Source organism: Callithrix jacchus, chromosome 5 (assembly GCF_049354715.1).
Source record: "Callithrix jacchus isolate 240 chromosome 5, calJac240_pri, whole genome shotgun sequence".
Lineage (NCBI taxonomy): Eukaryota > Metazoa > Chordata > Mammalia > Primates > Cebidae > Callithrix > Callithrix jacchus.
In genome coordinates this window covers 97172070-97198168 of record NC_133506.1, presented here as the reverse complement: position 1 = coordinate 97198168, position 26099 = coordinate 97172070, and the positions used below count along the sequence as shown (strand labels likewise).

The 26099-nt window shown below is 48.9% G+C and overlaps 1 protein-coding gene across 1 annotated transcript in view; it reads left to right on the top strand.

The window, feature by feature from the left end:
* LOC103793155 (uncharacterized) overlaps window positions 1-23458 on the top strand; it is a 29886-nt gene extending 6428 nt beyond the window's left edge. Inside the window, exons 4-6 of the mRNA XM_078375423.1 lie at window positions 2036-2105; window positions 18832-18947; window positions 22911-23458. Coding sequence (XP_078231549.1) covers window positions 2036-2105; window positions 18832-18947; window positions 22911-23215 — 491 coding nt within the window. The 3' untranslated portion in view covers window positions 23216-23458. The remainder of the gene's footprint in view (window positions 1-2035; window positions 2106-18831; window positions 18948-22910) is intronic.
* The last annotated feature ends 2641 nt before the right edge of the window (window positions 23459-26099 follow it).

Here is a 26099-nt window from a genome sequence, read left to right as displayed (position 1 = left end):
CCCACAGGGGCCCAGACCCTGCACCCCCTTCTTTCAGACTTGGGTTGAGAGACACAGAAGCACAGAGGGGCGCAGTTGCCACCTGGCAAGAGGGAGGCCTCCAGGGACAAAGGCGGGAAAGGTGGGCTCTATGCACTTTGGGAAGGAACACCAAGTGTGTGAGAGGCAGGAAGGTGGGCATGTCTCTGTGACTGTGAGGGCAACAGTTCTGGTCTCTCTGTGTGAGTGCAGGGAAGGCCCCCTATGTTCCCTCACAGCATCCTCAGTTCTCAGGACTGGGGAGAAGAGGCAGGAGACTGGCCTGGGACATGATGGTCCCCTGGGTAGCTGAGTTGGCTGGAAGGGGCCCAATGCCCACAGTCTGTCTGGTAATGCAGCTTTGAGGCTTGGGTTTGGGAAGTGAATGTCAACTCTCACCCCTGCCAGGTGGCAGCTTTGCTCTGCTGGCCTCCTCAGAGGCTAAAGAAAGAAATGCTGAGATCTATTAACCACCCAGCCCAGAGAGAGAAAGGAGGGAGGAAGGGCAGCTCCCTGGAAAAAAATCCACTCCCCCCACCCACTAAACACATTTTTAATTGCCCCTTGGGAACATTTGTACATTTGACCAAAGCAAATCCCCAAGCAGTAGCAGCAACATGAGTCATAGGGGCTGGTGGTCCAGAGAGAGCTGGGGGTCCAGAGAAGGGGAGGTGAGGACAGGTGGCGGGTATGGGTGGGAAGGTGAGAAACTTGCCTCCTTTCTCACCGTCTCTCTCAAGCTTTAGAAAGAAAGTGAGCAAGAGAAATAAAGTTCCAGAGGAAAGAAAGAGAAGGGCATATAAAAGGCAAATCCAAGCCAGAAAGGAAAGAAAGTGAAGAAGAAAGAAAAAGGCGGGGAGGGGGGAGAGACTATAATAGAAGAGGGTGAAGGCGGCCCCAGGAGGCTGGGCCTCGTCCCAAACCATCCGTCTTCATTGTCTCCGTGTGTGCAAAGGCAACTCTGGCATAAGGAAAACCCACTATTGGAGCCGAGGCTTTATTTTATATCCTATACATCAGGAGGGAGGCAAAGCTTTATTTTCGCCAAGAGACAGATATTTTATTTCTCTCTTACGGTTTTATGTGTGAGAGATGTCAGGTTACCACAATGGATGGCTAATGCATAGGCAAGAGGAAGCCGTGTTGGCATGCTGTGTGTCATGGGGTCTTGGGGGGGTGAGCGGGCCTGGGATTTAGGGCTGATGGGACACTCTGGGGGATTTCTGCTAAAACATCTCTCTTCATAAATCCAGAAGCATGGTCAGCTCAACAGGGAGAAGAAGGAGTTTTAGAGGGAAAAGAGTTGGGCTTAGTAATAAATGAACACACAAAGGAACCGCTTACCTTCCAACAGGCTCGGGCAACAGGGGCACGACAGCCCCATGGAAATACAGAGGCCCCTGTCCACGCACAAGCGCCATTCAAAGGGAAGTATTTTCCTGACAGAATCCCAGCTCAGTGTTCTTTCCTTTCCCCGTTTTATATTTTTCCACCCCCACTTCACCAGAAATCTTTTTTAACCTCCTCAGAGCCTTGGGGGAAAAGACCCATTAATTTGCAAATCATCTGATCTGTGAAAGGATCAAGATGCCTGGTTTTCACTGCTAAATCCAATGTCTTGAGTGGACACATAGGCACACACAAGCCTGTCATGCTGCCAACCCTTGGGAGCATAGGTGCCAGATCTGAAACCAAGAAAAGACTCCCTCTCCTCCTGGGACCTGCAGCCAAATTAAGCCTTAGATTCCAAACTGCATAATGTTCATATTTTTAAACCTGGAGAGAAGTGGGGAGATGAAGGGGGACAAAAGAGGGGGAAGTTTGTTAATTTACATGTTCTATTCAGGACTCAGACTAATTGTCTTCCCCATTCCCAGCTGCCCCCCTCAAATCATTTCTTACAGGAGTTGCTTTTATTCATTCTCATGTCCTATTCTTTTCATTTTTGGATTAAAATCTACTTGTTTAGTATCTACTGCGGAGCAAAAATGTGACCATGCTCTTTCTGTCTTGTCAGAGGGTCAGAAGCAGCACAGGATTCCTAGACAAGGAGCGCGGGGACCTGGCTACGCTGTCCCCGGCCTTTGGTAAGGGCATTTATTCTTTCCAGCCCTCAGTTGTCTCATCTGTAACATGAAGGGGTTCGGCTAAATGATTACTGAGGTCCCTTCCAGCTCTGACCTCCTCTGACCGAATGAGATAATGTGTGAAAACACTTTGTGCACACTAACACTGGACGTATGCCAGCGATCGTTATTACGATTCTAATCAATCCTCTTTTCTCCACATGGATCCTGGCTGTTTAGGGCCAGCAAGCAGGCTAAAGAGAGCTGAAAGTGAGAAAGCTTAGCAGAGATGGAAAAGATCTGTGCCATGGACGGGAAAAAAACCCTGCATCTCCAGAAACACTATGTCTCTGTGTGCTCCCTGAGGCCTAGTGGGAAGGGTTGGGGAGGAGAAGCCTGACTTGATATGACCCATTTTGGTCTACATGGTGGCAGAGTGTGTATTTCTTCAAAAGCATTGTTGGTCTCCAAGTGACTGACATGGGAACCTGATGGGAAGGCGATTTGCAATTGTTTTTTTCCAGGAAGAAAGAAAGAGCAAGGTATAGCTGATTAGCAAGTTAATTATTTCAGTACCCCAAGGGTTCCAGTGTGGTGGTAAGTTGTCCAGCCCTGGTATAATTTCACAGTCCATGCATTTCCTGGTGAGCACCTGGGGTGCCTGAGTCTGTCTCTTTCTCCATCCACCTGCCTTGTCTCTTCCTGACATACCTGGAGAGATGAGCAGGGGCTGGGGAGGTTGATGGTACAGGGTACACATTCGGCTTCGGCTGCGGGTGGGGGCCGCACTGAGAACAGGGTGGAGGAAGCCCAACTGATGCCATCTACCTCCGCTGAGTGTTTAATTATCTGGCCCTTTCTTCTTTTAAAAAACCTTTTGTTTAATAAATATTAATGAGCCGGTTATCAGAAAGTGGAGTTGCCGAGAGGTTATTTCCCCAGTCTTAGCATGGAAAGAAACTGGGTTTGAGGAGCCTTTCGGCCCCTCACCGCCTCCTACCCTTGCCCCTAGCTTTCCCATGCTTGCGTTCGGCAGCAGCTCCTCCAGTCTGACTTCAAGATTTGATTTCCCCTTGGGGGAGGGTGAGGGAGGGAGGATTGTGTAGTCAAATGGACACTTCCCTCAGAGAGAGAAGTTGGAGATGTGAACGTTAGCCTCAAGAATTAACAGCCTCTGCTGCTCTCTGCTCCTCTTGGGGCTGGGAGGGCCAGCCCCTGCTGCTCCTTCTGAGATGGATGAAGGGAGGGCTCCACAGTTTACTTAAGAGTGGTCCCATCTGCTTGGACTGGCCTTTCATAAGGGGAGGGATTTATGCAGTGTCCTTGTGCACAGACCTGGGATTTGGCTGAAAACCTTGGGCCTCTGAGAATATTACTGAACACTAAAACGTTCAGCCATGGAGATGATTCATGATTTTGTCTGCATGGACAGGGTGTGTGTGTATGTGCGTGCGTGTGTGTGCTTGAGGGGTGCACGCACACTGATGGGTGCTTTTCACCGTTCTTACTTTGAATCCAAATGTTAGGAAACTTTTTTTCTTCTGTATTCACTCAGGAGACAGCCCATGGCACCAGGCTCTGGAGAGCCTTCTTCCTGACTTCAGCGGGGTGAAGATGATACAATACTTTCTGGTGCTGACATTCAGCTGTCCCCCAAGCAGGTTGGCTGATAGCCCTGCAGGTCCTTGGAGAGGGGCCGGGGGCTGTCTAAAAAGATAGCTCTGATGACTGCTTATTGCTGGTGGCAAAGGATTTGGGGCAGGGGGTGGAGTAAGTCCAATTGCTGTTTAAGTTGGACTTGGCCTTGTTTATTCACAGTCCTAAAGGGTCTCCATAGGAGAAAAAATTGCGGGAGAAACTTAGAACACAGAAAAGAAAGCATAGGAAAGGGTTTCTTGTCTCAATCTTGGTAGTGCTGTAAACCCAGGGATGATTACAAACAGATCCTAGGGGCCGGGTGCTGTGGCTCGGGCCGATAATCCTAGCACTTTGGGAGGCCAAGATGGGAGGATTGCTTGAGGCTAGGAGTTCGAGACCAGCCTGGCCAACACAGTGAGACCTCATTTCCAAAAATTAAAAATTAAAAAAACAAAACAGATCCTAGGGAACAGAGCTTTGAGGTTCCCTGTGTGATCTTGGCCTGACTCTTGGGAGATAAAGAAGGTCCTTGGCAAGTTTGAAAAGACCTACAAGTGCCATCTAGTCAGGGGACTAAATGTGATTTCTCTTTACTGCTCAGGGGCTGATAAGGAAGGAAGCATTTTACATTTTCAGCTAGTAAGATGGTCATTGGTAGTCCTACCATCTTGCTCAGGTTCAAGTTTGGTCTTGTAGATGAAGACCCCAGCTTCTCCAGCTCTTAGTTTTTCTTTTCCTTCAGGCCATTCATAATTTAGCTAACATTCTAGTCCATTGGCCAGCATGAATTTTGAAAGGTATGCTGGCAGGCCTGTAACTGCGTGCAAGGTTATTCTCATTTAGGCTCCAGGAAGGATATAGTTTCCCCGTAAGAAAGAAAAGTGGGCAAGAGGCTGAGGTGGGAGGTCACTTGAGTCTGGGAGGCAAAGGTTGCAGTGAGCTGAGAATCACACCATTGCATTCCAGCCTGGGTGACAGAGTGAGACCCCATCTTAAAAAAGAAAAGGAAGGAAGGAAGCAACCATTTCTATGTATCTTTTAATGAAGGATTTACCAATTTGATAAGTACAATAAGCACAATGCTCCTTTTCCTCCTTCTGAATGAGTAACTATGACAGTCAATGTGAAAGTCTGCAGAATCTATAAAAAATGCTTTCTTTGGTGTCTTAGTTTTAACACATGCTGGGGCTTGGGCCTGCCTCTGACAGACTGGGGAGGAGTAGACACATTCCAGAGACCAGGTCATGGAGTGTTATCTCTTCCCCCACCTCAAATCCTCACCCTCCACTTTATCTCTCTTTAGCATGAATGCAGAGACCCCCTAGGGAAGTGTGACGGGATGGGCTTTAGGCAGGTTTGGGGAAGGAAGGGGAATAAGATGAGCCCCAAAGAAAGATGAGGCCACTTGGAATTTTTAGACGACGCTCTTTTGTCATACTCCTCCTGTGTGTGTTTTATGTCCTACAAATTGTGCATTTGTTGCAGTAAACCATAGTGCATATGTATGTTTGCCAAGTGCTGCTTGGCCAAAACAGTGTTAAATAAAATTGTAAGAAATGCTACTGAGGCCTTGCATGGGTTATTTAATTCTATCAATGATAAACAATGTTAATGTGTAGCATCTCGGTCCGCACAATATCATGTTTCATTTATATATGCTGAGATATATTTAAGCATGAAAGATCGTTTTCCAACACATGTATTTCCCAGTGATTACTTAGGGGAAGTGTGATAGAAACAGCAGAAGCCTTTCTCTCTCACATAAACCTGCACCCTGCAAACACAGATTGCCAGTCACACTTAGTCACACGGTCAGCCAGCCATGTTCATATTTTCATATACATGCCTTCACAGGTAAATGTAAATGTAGATTTTAGAAATGGAGATTCAGATTTCTGTACTGGTACACGATTCCAGATACATGTAGCAGCACACCCAGGCAGCTTTTCAAAGTCTTTGGTACATTTACACATTTTCACACACACCTGCCTACCCTGCTGCATAAACGGATGCTAACACCAACGTGCTTATCATCCCACATGTGGATATTTATGTGTACACATGTTGGTACTCTCACTGCCAAGTGCTGATGTGCCCGGAAGGATGTGTGCTCACTGAAGTGTGCATGTGCACATTTGCATACACACATGCACACTCTGGGGAGTACACTGACATTCACTGACACACACCATATGGCTACAGAGCAGTGACAGTTTTTGAACTGGGAACTGTGTGTTTGTCCTATGAACCTTGAAGTCTTCAGGATGGGAAGGCTGGAGGATCAGGGTCAAGATGCCAGCCTGTCTACCCTCTGATGAAAATAATATGAAAATGTACAAGTGGGAGAGGGGGTTGGGCAGCTGGTCTCTACAGACAGAGATGCCTCCAAAGGAGGATCCACCTTTTATTTGCTCATTTGACAGATGTGTTAGAGAGCTGTACAGGAGTCAGGATGCCTGATCAGCTTCTCTGGTCCTGATTCTGCTGCCACTTAGTTGTGTGGATCTAGGCAAACTGCTCTCTAGGCCTCAGTTTCCACATCTGTAAATAATGGGCCTGGGGCCAGGTGCGGGGTAGCTCATGTCTGTAATCCTAGCACTTTGGAAGACCAAGGCAGGTGGATCACTTGAGGTCAGGGTTTCGAGACCAACCTGGCCAACATGGTGAAACCCTGTCTTTACTAAAAATACAAAAATTAACTGGGTATGGTTGGGCACCTGTAGTTCCAGCTATTCGGAAAGCTGAGGCAGGAGAATGGCCTGAACCTGGGGGCCAGAGATTGCAGTGAGCCAAGATCAGGCCACTTCACTCCAGCCTGGGTGAAAGAGCAAAACTGTCTTAAAAAAAAAAAGAATGGGACTGGATGGGCAGTTCTCAACTTTGGATGCACAGTGGAATCATCCAGGGAGCTTTCAAAAAATAGAGATGCCTGGGCTCCACCCCAGACCAGTTAGATCAGCATCTCTGGGAGGTGAGTCCCTAGTATCTTACTATTTTTTTTGTAAAGCTCCCCAGATGATCCTGTGTTCAACCGAGGTTGAGACCCACCGGCCGAGACGGTCTCCAAGGCTCTTCTAGACCAAAAGCTCTATGCCTTGGAGGACTCTCTATACAAAAAACACTGTGCTGGGTACCAGGGCACCCTGCTGAAACACCTACATTTACTTGTACAAGGTCATTAAAAGCTATTAAAATTATTCTTCCTTCAGTTTAGGCAAAGAATAATTTCAAACAAAATATATTTAGCCTGGAAACACTCATACTTGCATTTCCAGCTCTCTTTCTGTGTCTGTTTCCTTTCCAATTTATCTCTCTCTGACTCACTCATCAAACATTAATTATATGCCACATACAAATACTATACGTGGGGACCTGCTAAATGTGATCTTTGCTACCCACACATATTTCCTGGCTAGGTCCTCACCCAACCCGTTGGATGGCGTAATATTTTTAGCAGGGTAAATGATAAGGCACAGGCTCCAGGAGGAAGGAAAGTTTTCTCCCTCTGCCCCCCAAGCTCAGCCGTGAATCAGAGAACACCAGCCCCCAGGCCAGTGCCCCAGTTCTGGACGCTGGCATGGTGCTGAAGAACACATTAAGCTGTGTGTCCTAGAAAGCTGCTCTCAGACCTGGGCCTTTGGGAATCCCACATTAATATTCTCCACCAACAGTTCCCCAGGCAGGGCCAGTCCCCCTTGAAAACAAACCTGCTCCGTGGCCACACCTGCCACAGAAGACTGCCTGTCATCCACAGCACATGCAGAAGGCAAAGCTGAGATGAGACAGCCTGAGCTGCCGCCTTCGGGCCCCTTCTCTGTTGGAGGCTGTTTAGAACCGTGTGGCGAGGGCTTCTGCCTCCCATGTGCGGTGGGATGGAGGAGAGGGGTTTCATTCTGCATGAAGGGCCTCCATTTTTCCCTCTGTGTCATCACTTGTTCAGGCCTCAGAAGGGAGCCTGCTTCTCTCTTTCCCTCTCCCCCTTTAGTTACACTGGCCTGCTGAGAGTTTTGGATGAGTTTTCTGTAGGAAAATTGTCCCAATGTGGGCATGGTGGCAGCTCTTCGGTCCAGGTGAGTTCCAGAGTAGGATTGGGCCTGAGAGCCGAGGGTTTGGTCTCTAACCCTCTCATTCACTCCTGTTTGCTGCCTGTTTCTGTTTATCTTTTTATGTTCCCTGTTCCCTTTCATTTTGTCTTCTCCCCGATGACATACAGAGTCAAGTCCTGGCCACCAAGGGGGCCTTGAACATAGTGTAGGAGAGGTCACTGGGCACACCGGACCTCCCATGTCATGCCCAGTCCCTCTTCTCCCCTCCTTTCTCCTCTTGCATGGAGGATGAGCTTCGTGCTGAGGAGGGAGAGGCAGCACAGGATCCTCAGATTCCAAACTCTGATGGGGCCCAGCTTCCCAGGCTTGAGTCCCTTCCCGGGGCCCACCTCCCCTTGGGCCTGGGGAACGTCACACCCCAGGATGTGATGGATTCCCCGGGCACCTTCAAAGAGCTCTGCATTTGTTTGCAATGCAGACCTTGAATCCTGCTCTGGTCATAAATGTTGTTTATTTTGACTAAGACCTACTGAAAGGGACTGGGGATATGGAGGGCAAAAAGAATTCTGTAGGGAAGATCATAAAACCATTAGCAAGTTAGGGCTTCTAGGGGTCATGGGATCAGAGACATTTTCTGGCTGGAAGGAGCATAGGCCCATCAGGAAGGTCAGAGATGACCACTTTGTCAGTAAAAGGCCTTCAGGGGCCACACAGGGCTAGGGTGGGGGTCTTTGGGACTCTTGTGTGAGGACTGTTTCTAGAAAGTGGACCCCAGCTATGGGGTCATGACCCCCCAGTAACCTTATACGAGGTCGAGGAGGCCAATCTTGCTGAATCTGACGGATTTGCCCTCCTGGTGGGAAGAACCACTTGTGTGGCTGTGTAGCAGGTCCTCCTACCCTAGGGAGTGGGCACAGCTCCTGGGTGAAAGATTCTGATTCCACGAGCTCCTGGGGAAAAGACTTTGCTTCCACTGTTATTGAGGGCACAGCTACATGTGCCAGGGGCTGTGCTTGATGCTGTTCTAGTACCTTGTCTTATTTACCCTTCGAGACAATGCTTGAAAGAGATGTTTTTACCTCCATTTTGCAGATAAGAAAACTGAAGCTCAGAGAGGAGAGGTGGTTTGTCCAGGGGCACACAGCAAGTTAGTGATAAGGCTGGGAGCAGGCTTTAAGACTTGGGACTTTTTCAACCTAATCTCCTCCACATTTCTCGTCTTCTTCACCATCCGCTGTGGTCTGGTCTTCTGCAGCCTGAAAGAACAAATGGGAGTGGAGTTCCCCATCATCTAACACATGTTGGGCTGACAAAAAAACTCAGCAACAAACCCCCTTCATTTTTTTTTGAGACAGGGTCTTGCTCTTTCACCCAGGCTAGAGTGCAGTGGCATGATCATGGCCCAACCGATCCTCCCACCTCAGCCTCCCACATAGCTGGGACCACAGGTACATGCCACCACGTCTGGCTAATTTTACGTTTTTCTGTAAAGATGTCTCCCTATGTCATCTAGGCTGGTCTTGAACTCCTGGGCTCAATCAATCCTCCTGCCTTAGATTCCCAAAATGCTGGGATTACAGGTGTGAGCTGCCGGGCCCAGCCTGCAAATTTCCTTCTTGTAAGGGGAACAGCAGAGTCTTGGGCTCCTTCCAGTCCTGGCATAGTCCTGGCTCATTGCAGAGAACATGCTCCCATAAATCCAGTCCACGGACAGGGAGCTATCCTGGTTGCCTTTCACTCGTGGCATGACTCAGAGCAAGTCACTGCACTGCTCTGAGTCACACCTTCCAGATCTGCCTCCAGACCTGGGGGCTCTGTGGAAGGTGAGGCTCAGCAGAGGTGGTGGTAAGTGGAGCCCTCTTGAGCTCCTGGTTGGTGTAATAGCTCAGGGCTAGGCAGGAGATGAGACTGGGTTTTGCCCCTAAACCTGATTCAAGTTACAAAAAGATTCTTCAAAAGCAGGCAAGGCAGGGCTTGCTAAGATCCCTGCTGAGCCCATGAGAGGCGGAGAGCCAGGGCACAGGCAGCTTAAGTAGCAGTTCTTCCCTGATCCCCTGACTGTGTAATCCAGTTGCTCAGAGAATGGAAAATCCCCTTCACCTCCCCCCATCCCCTCCCCCACAAAGGCCTCCTAATAGCCCTGCCAGCTTTGGGGTGCTAATCTGCCCAGACATCACTCTGTGAGCAGGTTGCCCAGGGTTCCAATCCCAGCCACCCCACAGTGGGAGATGGGGAAGGCCAGGGCGGGGTTCTGGGGAGTTGAGTGGGGGGATTGCCTGCTCTCTGGCCTGCCCAAAGTATCAGAGAAACAAACAGGCCTCTGTGCTGAAGGAAACTTTGGGGATGGGGACAGGGCACAGGATTGGAGGCAGGTGGGCAGGAGGGCTGGGTCCCCTGGCAGAGGTGCCTTGGGCAAGGCTTATTATGAAACTGTCCCTGTTACTTCATCCACCAAGCTCCTTTCATTTTTATTTAAAGAGGGCCCCCTCTCCAGCAACTTCGCCTTCCCACCCCCTACACTTTCACTCATCCATCCACTGAGCCGCTGACAGCTGCCCTGCGGGTGAACTCCTGATCCTCCTGCAGCTAGGGCTGGAGCAATACCGGAGGGGCTCAGGCCAGACCACTGCCCCCCCAAGCCTGCCACCCTCACCCCTAACACACTCACCCCTCCCTCCAGATAGGGCCACCTCCGTTCCCCTGAGTCAGCCAGAGAGAGAAGAAAACGAAGGAGGTGACAGAGCAGAAAGAAGGACTGGGAGGAGGATGGAAAGAAAGAAATGAAGAGTGGTGAAGAGGAAGAAGAAATCAAACAGAGAGGCCGGAAATCCAACAGTGAAGGAGGAAAAGGGAGGAACTGGAGAAGGAAGGAGAGAGGGGAGGAAATCAAGTACAAGGAGAAGATGGAAAAGCAGGAGGAGAAAGGAAAGAAGGAAGGACGGAGAGAGAGAGGGCGGAGGCTGGAAGGTTGGAGCCCAGACCCAAGCCATCATCCTTAATAGCTGGAGATGCTGAAGGGAGGGGAAGACACAGGGTTGGGGAGGACTGCTGGGACGAGGGACTGCACAGGCAGGAAGGGAAGCGTGAGGTTGCTCCAGGTATGACGCATGAGCCTGGATGGAGCCTCACCCACCCAGCTCCCAGCTCTGGAAACACAGCGCTTTCTCTGGGCGAAGGTCCCTTAGCTTCAGGCGGTGTCCATGGCCATGCAGGCTGTAGGCAGAGAAATCTCTCACTTGGGGTGGTCAGAGTTGTGGGACTAGCTGGATGGAGCCCTACAGTCCCTTCCTGGGACAGTGACAACATCCACCCTGGGCTGCATGCCCATGCCAGTCTCAGCTGGCCTCACCACCCGCGGTGTCTGGGTCCTGCCTGCTCCCTTTGGTTAAGGTTAGAAATTGCTCCTGATTTGAGAATTTATCTTAACAATGGACTGGGCCTTAAAGACCAAGTACTTTCCACCTCCTCATTTTATAGATGGGAAACAGGCCTGGAGAGAGGAAGAAACATTGTGAGTTAATGGAGAGCCCTGCCTTTCTAAGCTCAAAGACCAAGGCTGAGAAAATAGCCAGAGAGGACAAGGGAGCGTGGTGTCTCTGTGGAGGGTTCAACATTCGATTCCCTCTGCTGGCAACATGGCCACAGTATTTTGTATCCTATATGAGAGAAAACATTTGTGTCTATGATAGTTCTCGTATTTTAAGCACCATACATTATTCCATGCAAATGCCCTGAATTTGCAGACAAATAAACCAAGGCCCAGAGAGGTTAAGCAACTTGTCTGAGGCCACACAGCTAGGAATTTGAGCTGGGATTTGCTCGAAGCGCATGCTGAATCTCTTGTGCTATGCTGTCTCTTGAGTATCCATAGCCAACTTTCTTCTTCCCTACCTCATTCCTACCCCACCACCCCATACATAGCCCAGGGATTAAATCTCCTCAGGCCAGCTGGAACTGATTTGCCAGGGAGAACACAGCTGGGTGGACCTCTCTGACCATGTTCCCCCATCTCCCCTCAAAGACCCCACAAAGACACGGGCGAGGTTCCCTGAGACTGTGTGATTTATCTGGTGATATTGTTATTTTATGGGATGGGCCAAAGAGGTGTCAGGAAGCAAGTTCGCTGTAAATCTCTTTTCTCTGCTCCCTTTCCCTCTGTACGTCCCCTCCTGGGATTTATGGTGAAATCTGTTCAGAGCTGGGGACTTGGGGCTGGTTCAGGCTTGGGGTGGGACGGCGAGGGACCATACATCTTCCTTCTCTGGGATCTGCTGAAAGTGGGCTCTCCATACCACATCACGAGCTGCAGCGTGGAGTCCACAAAGCACTTACTAAGATCTCCAGCACTCAAGTAGCTCTGCAGCGGAGCACAGCACCTGTGGAGGACGGGTGTTATCTGGGCCCACCCAGAGCTGGTGGCCCGTGTGTGCCCCCTCACTGGGGGGCATGAGTTTCTAAATCCAGCCAGGAACCTGGGGGCAGAGCCCGACTGGGAGCAGGTGTGTGAGCCACACACTATGGCTCTGAGGCCAGGAAGAAGTGGCGGGGTAGGGGGTGCTCCTGTGGGGCGGCAGGTCAGGGGCTAGCTGGAGCCCCTTGCTTCTGGGTCCTTTTTGAGATGGGGGTGCACAGAAAGGAGGGCAGCTTGAAATTTGCTCCCTGGCCTGGGGCAGGCAGGCTTAAAGTGACCAGCCCTGCAGACATTGCTATGGGCTCTGTCACTGGGGGTGAGCACAAGGTCACACGCTTGAGAGGGTGGATGAAGCCTGGGCACCCTATCCACCTTCACCCTCTTCCCCTCCTTGGGGGCTTTCATGGTGGCAAATGCTGGGCTGATTGTCCTGAGCTGAGCTCATCCCGTCAAAGGCCAGTGGGTACTGGCTGCTGCCAGAGGCCTAGAGATAGCTTCGTCCAGGGAGGAAAGAGACAGGAATGAGAGGAAGGCAGAGGAGGGGAAGAAGAGGGAAAGGAGGAGTTAAGAAGAGGAGGGGAAGAGCAGGGAGAAGAAAGAAGGAGATGCTAGCAAAAGCCTTTCCTGACCTGCCCCCTACCCTCCACCACCACCCAGACCTCTCCTCTACTGTGATGAGAAATCTCCTCCCATCACAGCTCCTTAGAGGGTGCTAGTGTGGCCTCCTCCCCACGGTGGCCTCCAGTATTCACCAGCAGGTTGTTGCAGAGGAATTTCTCCTAACAGTCCATGGCTTCTGGAGGATGCATCTTGGACACCCACGACTCCCCGCAGTCCCAAGTCCCGTGTGCAGAGTCTTAGGGAGGGCTGGGTGAATCCTGGCTAAATGAATGCAGAGAAAAGAAAAGGGGAGAAAAAAAGAAGAGTGGATACCAGGTGTCTCCCCCACCCCATCCTCACCCTGCTCATCTCCTGACTGCCTCAACCAGGGCTGTGCTGTGTCTCCAGTTAGATATATGGAATTATCTATTACAATACTTCGATATTTATTACATTGATTTCGCTTTAAATGCTTTGTAAATCATAGCAAAAAATAATGGCCTTCCAACAGAGAGTCATATACCGTAATCAACTGGAAGAAAGTCGGCATTGTAATTTAAAATAAAAAAAAATTCCTTATGTGAGTCTCTCGTTTAAATTAAGAGACAGGACGTGATTCAAATAATAAGACCCAAGTGAGGCTGGTTTTTCTTGGCAAATTAGTAGAGGTTTTAAGTGGAACTGAAAAGGTGTTAAGGTGGAACACTGACCTTATTAGACCTTAATTATTTTCTGTTGTTACATTCCTGGAGCCAAGGGTTTTTTTTTCCTTCCAAAGTGGTCATGTTAAACCTTATCTCAGGAACTTTGGCTTTACAGAGATATCACTTCTCAAGAGGCATTAGTGGGATAAAAAGCAGACACTTTACCTGTGTCCCTTTGCTCCGTCCTCGAGTTTCATGGGCACCCAGAATTGCTGGGTTGGAGGCAATGTTCTTGTCTTTGAAAGCTGAGAATTTAGATCGGGTGCGGTGGCTCACGCCTGTAATCCCAGCACTTTGGGGGCTGAGGTGGGTGGATCACCTGAGGTCAGGAGCTCGAGACCAGCCTGGTCAACATGTTGAAAGCCCGTCTTTACTAAAAATAAAAAAAATTAGCCAGGCGTGGTGGCACATTGCTATAATCCCAGCTACTTGGGAGGCTGAGGCAGGAGAATTGCTTGAACTTGGGAGGCAGAAGATGCAATGAGCTGAGATTGTGCCATCCACTTCAGCCTGGGCAAAAGACTAAGACTCTGTCTCAAAAAAAAAAGAAAGAAAAAAAGGGGGCCGGGTGCGGTGGCTCAAGCCTGTAATCCCAGCACTTTGGGAGGCGAGGCGGGTTGATCACGAGGTCAAGAGATCGAGACCATCCTGGTCAACATGGTGAAACCCCGTCTCTACTAAAAATACAAAAAATTACCTGGGCATGGTGGTGCAAGCCTGTAATCCCAGCTACTCAGGAGGCTGAGGCAGGAGAATTGCCTGAACCCAGGAGGCGGAGGTTGCGGTGAGCCGAGATGGCGCCATTGCACTCCAGCCTGGGTAACAAGAGCGAAACTTCGTCTCATTTAAAAAAAAAAAGAAAAAGAAAGAAAGAAAAAAAGAAAAGAAAGCTGAGAATTTGCCCCACTCAGGTACCTGATTCCTTTAGCTTTTTTCCTGTGGCCTTCTTAGTGGCAGCCTCCTCTCCCTGGATCTAGTCTGAGCCCTGGCTGAGAGAGAAGAGAGCATCCACCTGGCCAAGAGACACAAGAGGGTGTGTGTGTGTATGTATGTGTATGTGTGTGTGTGTGCACGCGCGCGCTGATGGAGAAGACATGGTGGGCAGCATTTTCCTCATCATGTACTGCAACCTTCCTGCTCTATGGCCAGAATTGGCTGATCATCAGTCCCAAAGCTGATCAGGTGCAGCCAAAGATGCCCACAGCACGTGGACATAAAGATAGAGCAAATGGCACCCCGTTTAAATGGAAATCATGTCAATGGCTTAGCACTGTGCCTGGCCCGGAGAGGCATCCAACTGTGGTAGTTGTATTTTTGCTGAGAGGACCAGCACTCAGCAGAGGATCCTTTTCACTTGCTTCCAGACCCCCTCCCACATGTCCCACTGGCCCTGGGGTGGGGTGCAGTGGCAGGGAAGAAAGAGTGAGCCCCAAGAGTCCTCAGGACAGACATCCATCCTGCAGCTTCATGCCCCTCCCTGAAGTTAATCCAGTTGAACCCTTTTTACCAAGCGCCATTGGCTGCGGTCCTCCCCCTGGCCTCCAAATCAACTTTGGTCTCATCGGGGTGATGGAGAACTTTTTCTGAGGCTTCATCTCTTGGGGACCATGTCTGGTGGTTCATCACTATCCCAGAAAAGGTCTGGGTGGGGGCGGAAGAGGACATTGAATCAGTGAGAAAGGTCTGAGGGTAAGCAGGAACTGTTAGGCCATCACAGATAGGACAGATCCCCCACAAAGGAGGAAAACCAAGGCTTCCTATGGTTGCCTATCAGCAGAGAAGTGGGGCCAGCGTTCTGCAGAGGACCTCCGAAATCCTAGAACATCAGGTCGAAAGGGTTTTAGGGCCATCTCAGCATACTCCCTTGCTTTGTGGAAGGGGACGCTGAAGCAATCTGAAATGATCACGTTTCACAGAGGGTTCTGTGTGGTGGAGAATTTGAGGTGGCATTTTTTTTAACGATAGAGATGGGGTCTTGCTATGTAGCCCAGGCTAGTCCCAAACTCCTGGCCTCAAGTGATCCTCCTGAATCGGCCTCCCAAAGTGCTGGGATTATAGGTGTGAGCCATGGGGCTGGGATGACAGACGTGACCCATCGGGCTGGCTAATGGGAGTAGTTGACTGTTCAGGGTAGCTGTTTCTCTGAGGCCCAAACCATGACAGAGGTTTGGGCCTCAGTGAGTAGTTGAGTAAAAAAGAAATAGCATTAGCAGTGAAGTAAAATCTCTGTGGACATATATAGATTGTATTAAAATTACATCAGAGAGGCAAATACTACCTTGCTCCTTGGTAGTCCCCTTGGGAAGACCTGCATGCTTTAAAAAAATCACCCGGGCCTGGTGGCTCACGCCTGTAATCCCAGCACTTTGGGAGGCTGAGGTGGGCAGATCACGAAATCAAGGGATTGAGACCATGCTGGCCAACATGGTGAAACCCCATCTCTACTAAAAATATGCAAAAATTAACTAGGCGTGGTGGCATGTGCCTGTAATCCCAGCTACTCGGGAGGCTGAGGCAGGAGAATTGCTTGAACCTGGGAGGCGGAGGTTTCAGTGAGCTGAGATTGCACCACTGCACTCCAGCCTGGTGCCTGGCAACAGAGCGAGACTCTGTCTCAAACAAAACAAAACAAAAAAACCACTATACCCTTTACTTTTATATATTTAAAGGTATTGGAACTTGATACAAATAAACCAACTATTAATTCAGCCTATTTATTTATATAGAGACAGAGTCTCATTCTATTGCCCAGGTTGGAGTACAGTGGCATGATCTTGGATCCCTGCAATCTCCACCTCCCAGGTTCAAGCGATTATCCTGCTTCAGCCCCTTGAGTAGCTGGAGTTACAGGTGTGCACCACCACACCAGGCTAATTTTTGTAATTTTAGTAGAGATCGAGTTTCACCAACTTGGCCAGGCTGGTCTGAAACTCTTGACCTCAGCTGATCTGCCCACCTTGGCCTCCCAAAGTGCTGGGATTATAGGCGTGAGCCACCGTGCCTGGCCCCCAATTTTATTTTTACTGAGCACCTATTATGTGCCATGCACTGGGTTAAAGTGCCATGCACTTTAGAGCTAGGGGCAGGTTTAGAGGGATGGCCACTAGCTCTAAAGAGCATCTCAAGGCCAGGGCCCTTTCCAGGGAGCCCTCCCTAGGGGCAGCCAGGGGCAGCAGGGCATGCTCAGGGGCTTGCTCTGCCCTGCGTGGCTCTGCCTGCTCCCATTCCTGGTGTGTGAGAGGGTCAGCTTGCTACAAGAGATCAGCCTAGAGGGTCTCTCTCCTGTCTCTCCTTCACCTTCCAAGCTCCACCCCCCTCCTCTGGCAGATTGAAAAGGTGCAAGGGGGAATCTGAGAGATTCTGTGCTGTTTGTTTTGGGTTCAATGGAATCTCATTTACACGTGTTAATTGCAACTAATTGGCACTAATTGGATGAACAGGAAACCCTCTGGGAACACTCATACCTTTAATTTGTAGTAAATATCATTAATTAACATATGCTAATTAGAGCCAATTAACATTGATTAAGGGTTGCCAGCTACTTGGAAAGTACAACTCTGTGTCCTCCTCCCTTGATTGTCTGAAGTCAGCACAAAATATGATACATGAAGTCTGAGAGGAGGAGGGGACAGAGCATGGCATCGAGTGGGATCTCCTGGTGGAGGGCATCGCAGCTCCAGCAGCCCTCACCCAAGCTGAGCACTTAGAGGATGGCAACTGCCCTCACCTTCCCCTGGGCAAAGGAGCCTTTGGGGAAAGGCCCTGGGAGATTAGCGCTTCTCAGGGAGCGGGAAGGAGCAGATGGTGGGAGGTTCTGGGTGCTGAGATGTTCTCCCTTTTGCCTGGTGCCTGCATGGCAGACCCAGTCAGGGTGGATTGAAACAGGACTGGAGATCAACCAGTGGGGGGACTGGACATCAGCCAGCAGGGAGACTGGGGCCACTGAGACCAAGCAATGTATGGGACTCCTCCAGAGATGAGGGGAGGTGAGATACCCACTGCCCATTGACCCAGTACCATGTGACATGGGGTGTGTGTGCATGGCCAATTGGAGTGAGCCTTTCAGGATCCCAGTGACATCTCTCATCATCCAGAAAGGCCACACAAATGCAGGAGGGCATGCCAGGAGGAGTCAGGAGTCAGAGGTGTTTTGTGTGTGTGTGCGTGTGTGTGTGTGTGTGTGTGTGTACCCAACATCTTGGATGACATGGATGTATGAATGGGGACATCTCCTCTATCTGACATGAGGTACATAGATGATACAACCACCTCTGACCGACATCTCCTTTGAGAGTTTTGAGATATTTTTTACTGAAGACTAGGATGCTGTTCAAACTTTCTAGGCTATGGGTGTCAGTTAAATTAAAAAAAAAAAAAAAAAAAAAAAAACCGTTTGCCTGGGAGCCAGAAGGCTTTTAGTTTCTACTTTCAGTTCTGTTACTAACTAGTTATGGGACCCCTGGGGTTCATTTAAAAAATGTATAAATTGTTTTATTTTAGTCTAATTACAAAAGAATTAAATGTTTATGGCAGACCTCACCCCCTCCATCGCCTCCTTCTGTGATGGGCTTCTGCGGCCCCACCCTTCCTCTTCTATAGTATTCACCTTGTCTTGTGTCCAATGTCCATCTTCATCAACAGGCCATGAGTTTCCCGAAGACAGGATTTAAGTCTGTCATGTTCATTGTGCTGTTTTACAGACACTAAAAATATCTGTTGGCTAGACGCCATGGCTCATGCCTATAATCCTAGCACTTTGGGAGGGCGAGGCAGGAGGACTGCTTGTGTCCAAGACCACAAGACCAACTGGGCAACACAGAGAGACCTTGTCTTTGCAAAAAATAAAAAATTAGCTGGGCTCAGTGGTGCATACTTGTGGTCCCAGCTACTCAGCTACTCAGGAGGCTGAGGTGGGAGGATCGCTTGAGCCCAGGAGGTCAAGACTGCAGTGAGCTGAGATCGTGCCACTGCACTCCAGCCTGGGCAACAGTGAGACCTTGTCTTCAAAAAATTAAAAGTCAATAAAAATAAAAATATTTGTTGTGTGAATGAGTGAATGAACGTGTAAACGAAAACTATCTGTAATTTCTACCACCACAGAGAAAAATGACATTTGGCATTTGGGGTGTGTGTATATGTACTTGTGTATACATATTAATATCTATAAATAAAACATGTTATATATAAAAACACACACACACACACACACACACACACACACACACACTGCTGTCCCAAAAGGCTTAGTGTAGTTTTTGCTCTAATAACTTCAAAAGTGTAAATGCTACAAACTTTTAAGAACAAAAAAAATCTAAAACTTTAATCATTTCAATTTCTTACACACTTAGCATTGTGCTCTCCAGAAAGGCTGCACTTGGTCACAGTTTCGTTAGCATGGCATTCGAATGCGGCCTCCTTGGATTCTGGCCAGCACTGGGCACTGCTGCTGTCTTCGAGCCACTAGGTAAGCCGTCAAGCACTTTTCCTCATCTGCGGAATGGGGCCAGTGATATCAGCACTACTAAACCCTCCAGGCCTCCCATGTGGAAGAGTGGGGGTGATTTTGTGATCCAGAGACAGGAGTGTTTGTTCTTCAAGAGACATGAGTGTTATGGCTCCCAGATTTGAGCTGCTGGCTCTGATGAAAAGAGATGGGGGCCTGGGTGGGCCAGAACTTGGAGAAACCTCACCTCCAAGGGAGCCTCTGTGGGTAGATCCTCATTCACCTAACTCAGAGGAAAAGGGCTGGAGGGGTTGGGGTTCAGGACAAGGCAAATCATAAGGCTAGAGAAATCCTCCATAGCACCACGCAGGGTAAAGTGAGTCAAGAGCCTCTGCTGTAGGACAGGCCCTCTTCTAAATTCTTTTTTTGAGACAGAATCTCACTCTATCTCCAGGCTGGAGTGCAGTGGTGTGATCTCAGTTCACCGCAACCTCTGCCTCCCGGGTTCAAGCCGTTCTCCTGCCTGCCACTGCACCCGGCTAATTTTTTGGTAATTTTTAGTAGAGACAAGGTTTCACCATCTTGGCCAGACTCGTCTTGAACTCCTGACCTTGTGAACCACCCGTCTTGGCCTCCTGAAGTGCTGGGATTGCAGGTGTGAGCCACCGCACCCAGCCTCTAAATTTTTGCAAGCATTCATTCCTTTAATGTTCCCACAACCCAATGATGTCGGTTACTAGTATTACCCCATTTTGCAGACAAGGAAACTGAGGCTCAGACAGGTTAATTAATGTGTCCTAGGTCACACAACCACCAAGTGGCAGGGCTTTGATGATGAATGTAAGTTTAGAGCCCATGTTGCCTGCTGTGTACTGCCCCCTCCCTTCCACCCACTCTGGCTTCAGGAAGCTGCAGCTTCCGGGGTGGAAGCCCCAAGGTGGGGAGCCCCCTGCCCTGCCAAGGTCCCAGCAGCACTGCTGCCTGAGTCCAAGTGGACCCCTGTTCCCAGGTCCTTCCCCATGGAAATCTGAGGTCTGAGGGAGAGCTGCTGGCGAGGTTCACAGCAGCTTAATTACCAAAGTGATTTTAATTTGTTTTTGTTAATTGAAATCTCATTAAGCAAGTAATTTACTCCAACACAGCTTAGGAGTCCACAGTTCCATGGGTGAGGAGGCTAAAGGGGTTTTTAGAACTTGCCTTCATCTGGGACTGTGCCTCTTATCTGATCCTGTGGCCTGTGTGCCTCCGAGTGTGTGTGCACCTGGGCATCCCACAGAATGGCCCTCCCAGGGGCCCGGGGCACCCTTTCTCCTTCTTTGCCCATGTTCCCCTGCCCCACCACCATAGGGCCCTAGACCTTCCCTGCCCTGCCCTGTTCCCTGGAGTGATGAGGAAAAATGGACCTGAGCTGTCTCTCTGCAGGGGATGTGTGTACCCAGGTGTGTGGCACGTGGTGCAGACACACACAGATACCGTTTCCTACTTACTTATTTTCATGCCAAGTGCTGTTCTAGGCACCAAAGGTGCTGGGAGAAAAATGGGTCTTCACTTCCTATAGTAAATAGCTCCTTTGCCCCAAATGGGCCTTGGGGCCAGAGTCAGTCCAGGAAAGAGGCAGTTTCTGGGCTGGCTTCTCCCCCATGTCAGCCTGTACAAGTGCTGCCCACCTCTCTAGAGCATGTCATAGCCACTTCTCCAAAGAGCATTCATTCCCCGTGTCCTCCCAGGTGCACTTCCTTTCTCCTCGCTGTGTTTCCACTGAGTTGTGTTGGTCCTCCCTCTGGATTCATTCTCCTGTGTACCGGAGAGATGTGCTTCTCTTGCTAGCTGGACTGAAGCACCATGAGGAAGAGACCTTGCTTTATTTATCCAACCTGAGATGCAGAAGACAGAAATTCTTCCACACCTGTGCCTTACAGGTGCTGTTCAACTATTGCGCAGCAAATGAATGGATGAGCTGTGTCCTGCCCCTTCCTCAGAATGCAGCTGAAATGACCCTTTTGGGGCGGGGGGCGGTGGTGTACAACTAAGATTTGTAAACACTGTGTTTTTAAAATTGTGGTAGAATATACATAAAATTTACCATTTTCCACCATTTTGAAGTGTACAGTTCAGTGGCATTAGGTACATTCACGTTGTCACACAACCATCACCACTGTCCATCTCCAGAACTTTCTCATCATCCCAAATTGAAACCCTGTACCCATTAAGCAAAACTCCCCATCTTCCCCTCCACCCCCAGCTTCTGGCAGCCTTTCACTTCTCTCTCCATGGCTTTCACTCCTCTCATACTTCATGGAAGTGGAATCCTGCCACGTTAATCCTTTTGTGTCTAGCTTAGTTCTCTCTCCTTCCTTCCTTCCTGTTTCTTTCTCTCCCTTTCTTTCTTTCCTTCCTTCCTTCCTTCTTATTTATTTATTTTTTTTGAGATGGAGTTTCACTCATATTGCCCAGGCTGAAGTGCAATAGCATGATCTTGGCTCACAGCAACCTCTGCCTCCCGGGTTCAAGTGATTCTCCTGCCTCAGCCTCCCCAGTGGCTGGTATTACAGGCATGTGCCAGCACACCTGGATAATTTTTTTGTGTTTTTAATAGAGACGGGTTTCTCCATGTTGGTGAGGCAGATCTTGAACTCCCGACCTCAGGTGATCTGCCTGCCTCAGCCTCCAAAATTGCTGGGATTACAGGTGTGAGCCACCGCACCCGGACTAGCTTAGTTCTGAAATGGCACTTTTAAAGGGAGGACTTCTCTGAATTCTGGACTCTGTCAGTTCACCTGCCACGTGTTCCTGGGTTCCCTTCGATTACTCTCTCAGGTAGCACAGTTCCTTGCCATTGTCTTCCTTCCCCATTTGTCCCAGAGAACTCTTGCCTTCTTCTGGGCTGAGGTTCTGGCTTAGATGTGATGGTTCACAACAGAGTGTTTCACAATGGGGCCACCACAGGCATTTGGGGAGGTTTTCTTAAATTGAGACAGAGTCTTGTTCTGTAGCCCAGGCTGGAGTGCAGTGGCAAGAACACAGCTCACTGCAGCTTTGACCTCCTGGGCTCAAGGGAATCCTCCTGCCTCAGCCTGAGTAGCTGAGACTACAGGTGCACACCACCGAGCCCAGATAATTGTTTTTCAATTTTTTTTTTTTTAGAAATGGAGTCTCATTATGTTGCCCAGGCTGGTCTTGAATTCCTGGGCTCAAGCAAGAGGAAGGCCAATTTTTCACTGAATGGGACTGTGTGGGCCATTTAGCATTCCTGGGCCTTGCTTATTCAGTGGCTGTAGCATCCCCCAAATAACTGTGACAACTCACACATACCCTCCACGTTTCCACCTTCCCTGGGTCGGGTGGGAGTTTAAAACAAGTGCAATTGCCTGTACACTGCCTGGCACACAGTAGGGGCTCAGCGAGCGTATGTGGAAAGGGTGACCGAAAGTGGGTATGAACCATGCCTCTGACCTGGCTGGTGTTTCTCCGAGATGTGCACATGTGCACGTGTGGCTGTGGCACGCTCCTCTGGCCTGTGCCCTGGGTGTACTGGCCGGCTGAGGATTCTGAACCCTGCTGGAGGCCAGTCCCTGCTTCCCTGGAGTTCTGTCTGCATTGGGTGTCTGCATTTTTTGTCTCTCCTCGTGGCCCCTGGCTGCTTCCTCCCCTTGCCCCTGCCTGTGGCCACTTGGTGGATTTCCAGGCCTGACATTTCGAACATGCAATGCCATATGTATTGCTACTCTCAGGTAATTATCACGTAAAATTAAGCTAGTCTTGTACATGAAACCAGCAATTAGCCAGGGATTGAAGGTCAGGGAGAGCTCATTTATAGAGTCGCTAACAAAATGTTAAGTGGAAGCGTGTGTCAGATGGGCCAGGAGGCTGGATTAGCTGGGGTCGCAGCAGTGGGACTGGAGAGCTGGTGGAGACTCCTAGCTCTGTAGTGCTGGGCACAGCAGGAGGAGCTGGGGATTTATGGCTCACACTTTTCTCTTCCAGTTCTCAATCTGGGGCATGGCTTTGAAGAGAAGGTTGCTAAGCCTCCTCAACCCCAATGCACACCAATGCCATTTCCCCACTCATCTGGAAACCTGGTGGGTCCTGGCCAAACGCCTGTATGTCAATTCCACCTCCAACTTGGCTGCCTACCATGCCAACATTTTCATCTCAAGCCTTTCAGATCTGCTTTGGGCACCCGAAGACAGAGTGAATCATCTTTCAAGGGTCAGACACTTAGCACATGGCCTTCCCTCTGCTTAGAATGCTTTTCCCTCTTTCCCAATTGCCTTTTATTATCAGCCTAAAAAATATTTATTTCTGTCCCTAAAATCTCAGATATTACTTCTCCAGGTGCTTTCCCAGACCCCTCACTTTATTCCAGAAGGAGCTACCACCACTTTTGCCTGGCGAGTACGTTTTCACAGTTACACTTATACGCTACAGCAACTTATTGGTGATTTGTCTGTCTCCCTTACTCAACAGTGAATTATTCACCTATCCCTGGAAACCTGGAACTACTCAATAAATGTTTGTGGCATGAATATACATATACGCTCTTCTGCCTTTCATTTTTTTACATACCCTTCAAGGCCTTGCTCAGCCATCACCTCCTTTTTCCTGGATTCACTTCCCTGTAGAGTTAATCATGCCTCTGTGTTCCCATGGCACTTTGTATGTGATTTCATTAAAAACTTGCCTGCTGAAAAACCGAAGACATCAGCTTGATATAAGAGAAAAAAACCTTGCCAAATTGCCTCATATTTCCTTATCAGCCTATCTGGGGCTACCATGTTGCACAACTCTGGGACACGATTCACATTAAATCAAGCAAAGCAGAGATGGCACCTGTACTTGCCCACTAGGCAGTGAAATTCTGCAGAGCAAAGACCCCATGACTTTACAAATATCCTGTATGTTATTTTCCAGAAAAATATGCTTTTCTGGACTACATTAGTGTTGATTCAGAATAGGTATGCAATAAACATGCAATGAACACATGTTTAATTATTCAACAGCGACAGGAGGTTCAGTGGAGAGAGCTCTAGAATTGGAGTCTGGGGAAGTGGATTCTAGTTCTAGACTGCTGTGCAGCCTTAGGTGAACCACCCAACCTCCCTGATCCTCATCCTTCAAAATCAAGTCATAAATGCCTAAAGTGCCTAGGACAAAGTAGGTGCTCAATGCATGTCAGTTTCCCCCTTTTCTTCATCTGTAAAATGAGAAATTTTAATATTTCTTGTATTCTTGTAGAACGAGGAGCTCTCAAAGGCTTGGAAGGAGTTTTGAAAGGCACCTTGGCATCTTTGAAAGGTGGTCATCCAGTTCCGGTGTGTGCATCTCTAGTGATGAACTGCTTCCTCACAAAACAGGCTATTCCACCTTCAGACAGCTCTGCCTTGAAAAGAGCCCCATTGTCTGACTCTTGGCTTCCCAGAATCTCCACCATAGGGACCAGTTTTGTGTCATGAGGCTAGTCCCATTGCCTCAGATGATATTCACAGACAGCGATCTGCTCTAGGCTCGAAGGTGCCAGTTCTATTGCCGTTCCTTATGTGACTTGATTGAAAACACAGTCACCCTCTTGGTTACCCTCCTCTGAGCTTGCTCCCCTTTGTCCAAAGACCTCTTAAGATGGAACTCCAGAAAAGGATAGGACTCTCATCTTCCTTTGCTAGAATGGTTGCCTTTTTTTTTTTGAGATGGAGTTTCACTCTCGTCACCTAGGCTGGAGTGCAATGGCACAACCTTGGCTCACCACAACTTCCACCTGCTGGAGTCAAACGGTTCTGCCTCAGCCTCCCTAGCAGCTGGGACTACAGGTGTGCATCACTATGCCAAGCTAATTATATATTTTTAGTAGAGACAGGGTTTCACCATGTTGGCCAGGATGGTCTCAAACTCCTGACCTCAGATGATTCGCCTGCCTCAGCCTCCCAAAGTGCTGGGATTACAGGTGTGAGCCACTGCACCTGGACAGAACATGTGCCATGGGCATTTATTAATGGAACCCAATATTATGTTGGGAGATAAATATATATATATATATAAGGTTTTTTGTTTTGTTTTGTTTTTTGAGACCAAGTCTTGCTCTGTTGCCCAGACTGGAGTGCAGTGGCATGGTCTGGGCTCACTGCAACCTCCACCTCCCAGGCTCAAGTGATTCTCCTGCCTTAGTCTCCCAAGTAGCTGGGATAACAGGACCATGCCACCATGCCTGGCTAATTTTTATATTTTTAGTAGAGGAGTTTTGCCTTATTGGCCAGGCTGGTCTTGAACTCATGACCTCAAGTGATCTGCCCACCTCGGCCTCCCAGTGCGATTACAGATGTGAGCCATTGCACTGGCCCCCATCTCTTTCAGTCCTAACAAACACTGCACCATAGGGAGGCAAAGTTGTATATGAGCAGAATTCCTTTTAAATTTTATTTCACATTTTACAAGTCTGCATTTAAAAAAAAACCATCACATGCAGTGTCCAAAAACAAATGATAAACTGGGGAAAAACATTTGCAATTCATACCACAGGCAAAGAGCTATTTATTTTATTTTTTTAGATGGAGTCTTGCTCTGTCACCAGAGCTGGAGTGTAGTGACATGATCTTGGCTCACTGCAACCTCCACCTCCCAGGTTCAAGCAATTCTTCTGCCTTATCCTCCCAAGTAGCTGGGACTACAGGCATGCACCACCACTCGTGTGTGTGTGTGTGTGTGTGTGTGTATTTTTAGTAGAGATGGGGTTTCACTATGTTGACTGGAATGGTCTTGATCTCTTGACCTTGTGATCCACCTGCCTTGGCCTCACAAAGTGCTGGAATTACAGTAGTGAGCCACTGCTCCTGGCAAGCTAACTTCTTTAATAAGAAAAAAAAAATCCACAGCTCAGTGTGACATATATCCACAATCTAATAAAAATATGAGCCAAGATACCAGAAAGTTGACAGGAAAGGGCCTGAAATTGCTTTGTTTGTTTGAGACAGAGTCTTGCTCTGTCTCCCAGGTTGGAGTGCAGTGGCATGATCATGGCTAACTGCAGTGGGTGATTCTTCCGTGTCAGCCTCCACAGGCGACTACAGGCGCATACCACCATGCCCGGCTAATTTTTGTATTTTTTGTAGAGATGGGGGCTCCCTGTTTTCCAGGCTGGTTTCAAACTCCTGGGCTCCATCGATCCTTCCACCAGAGATTACA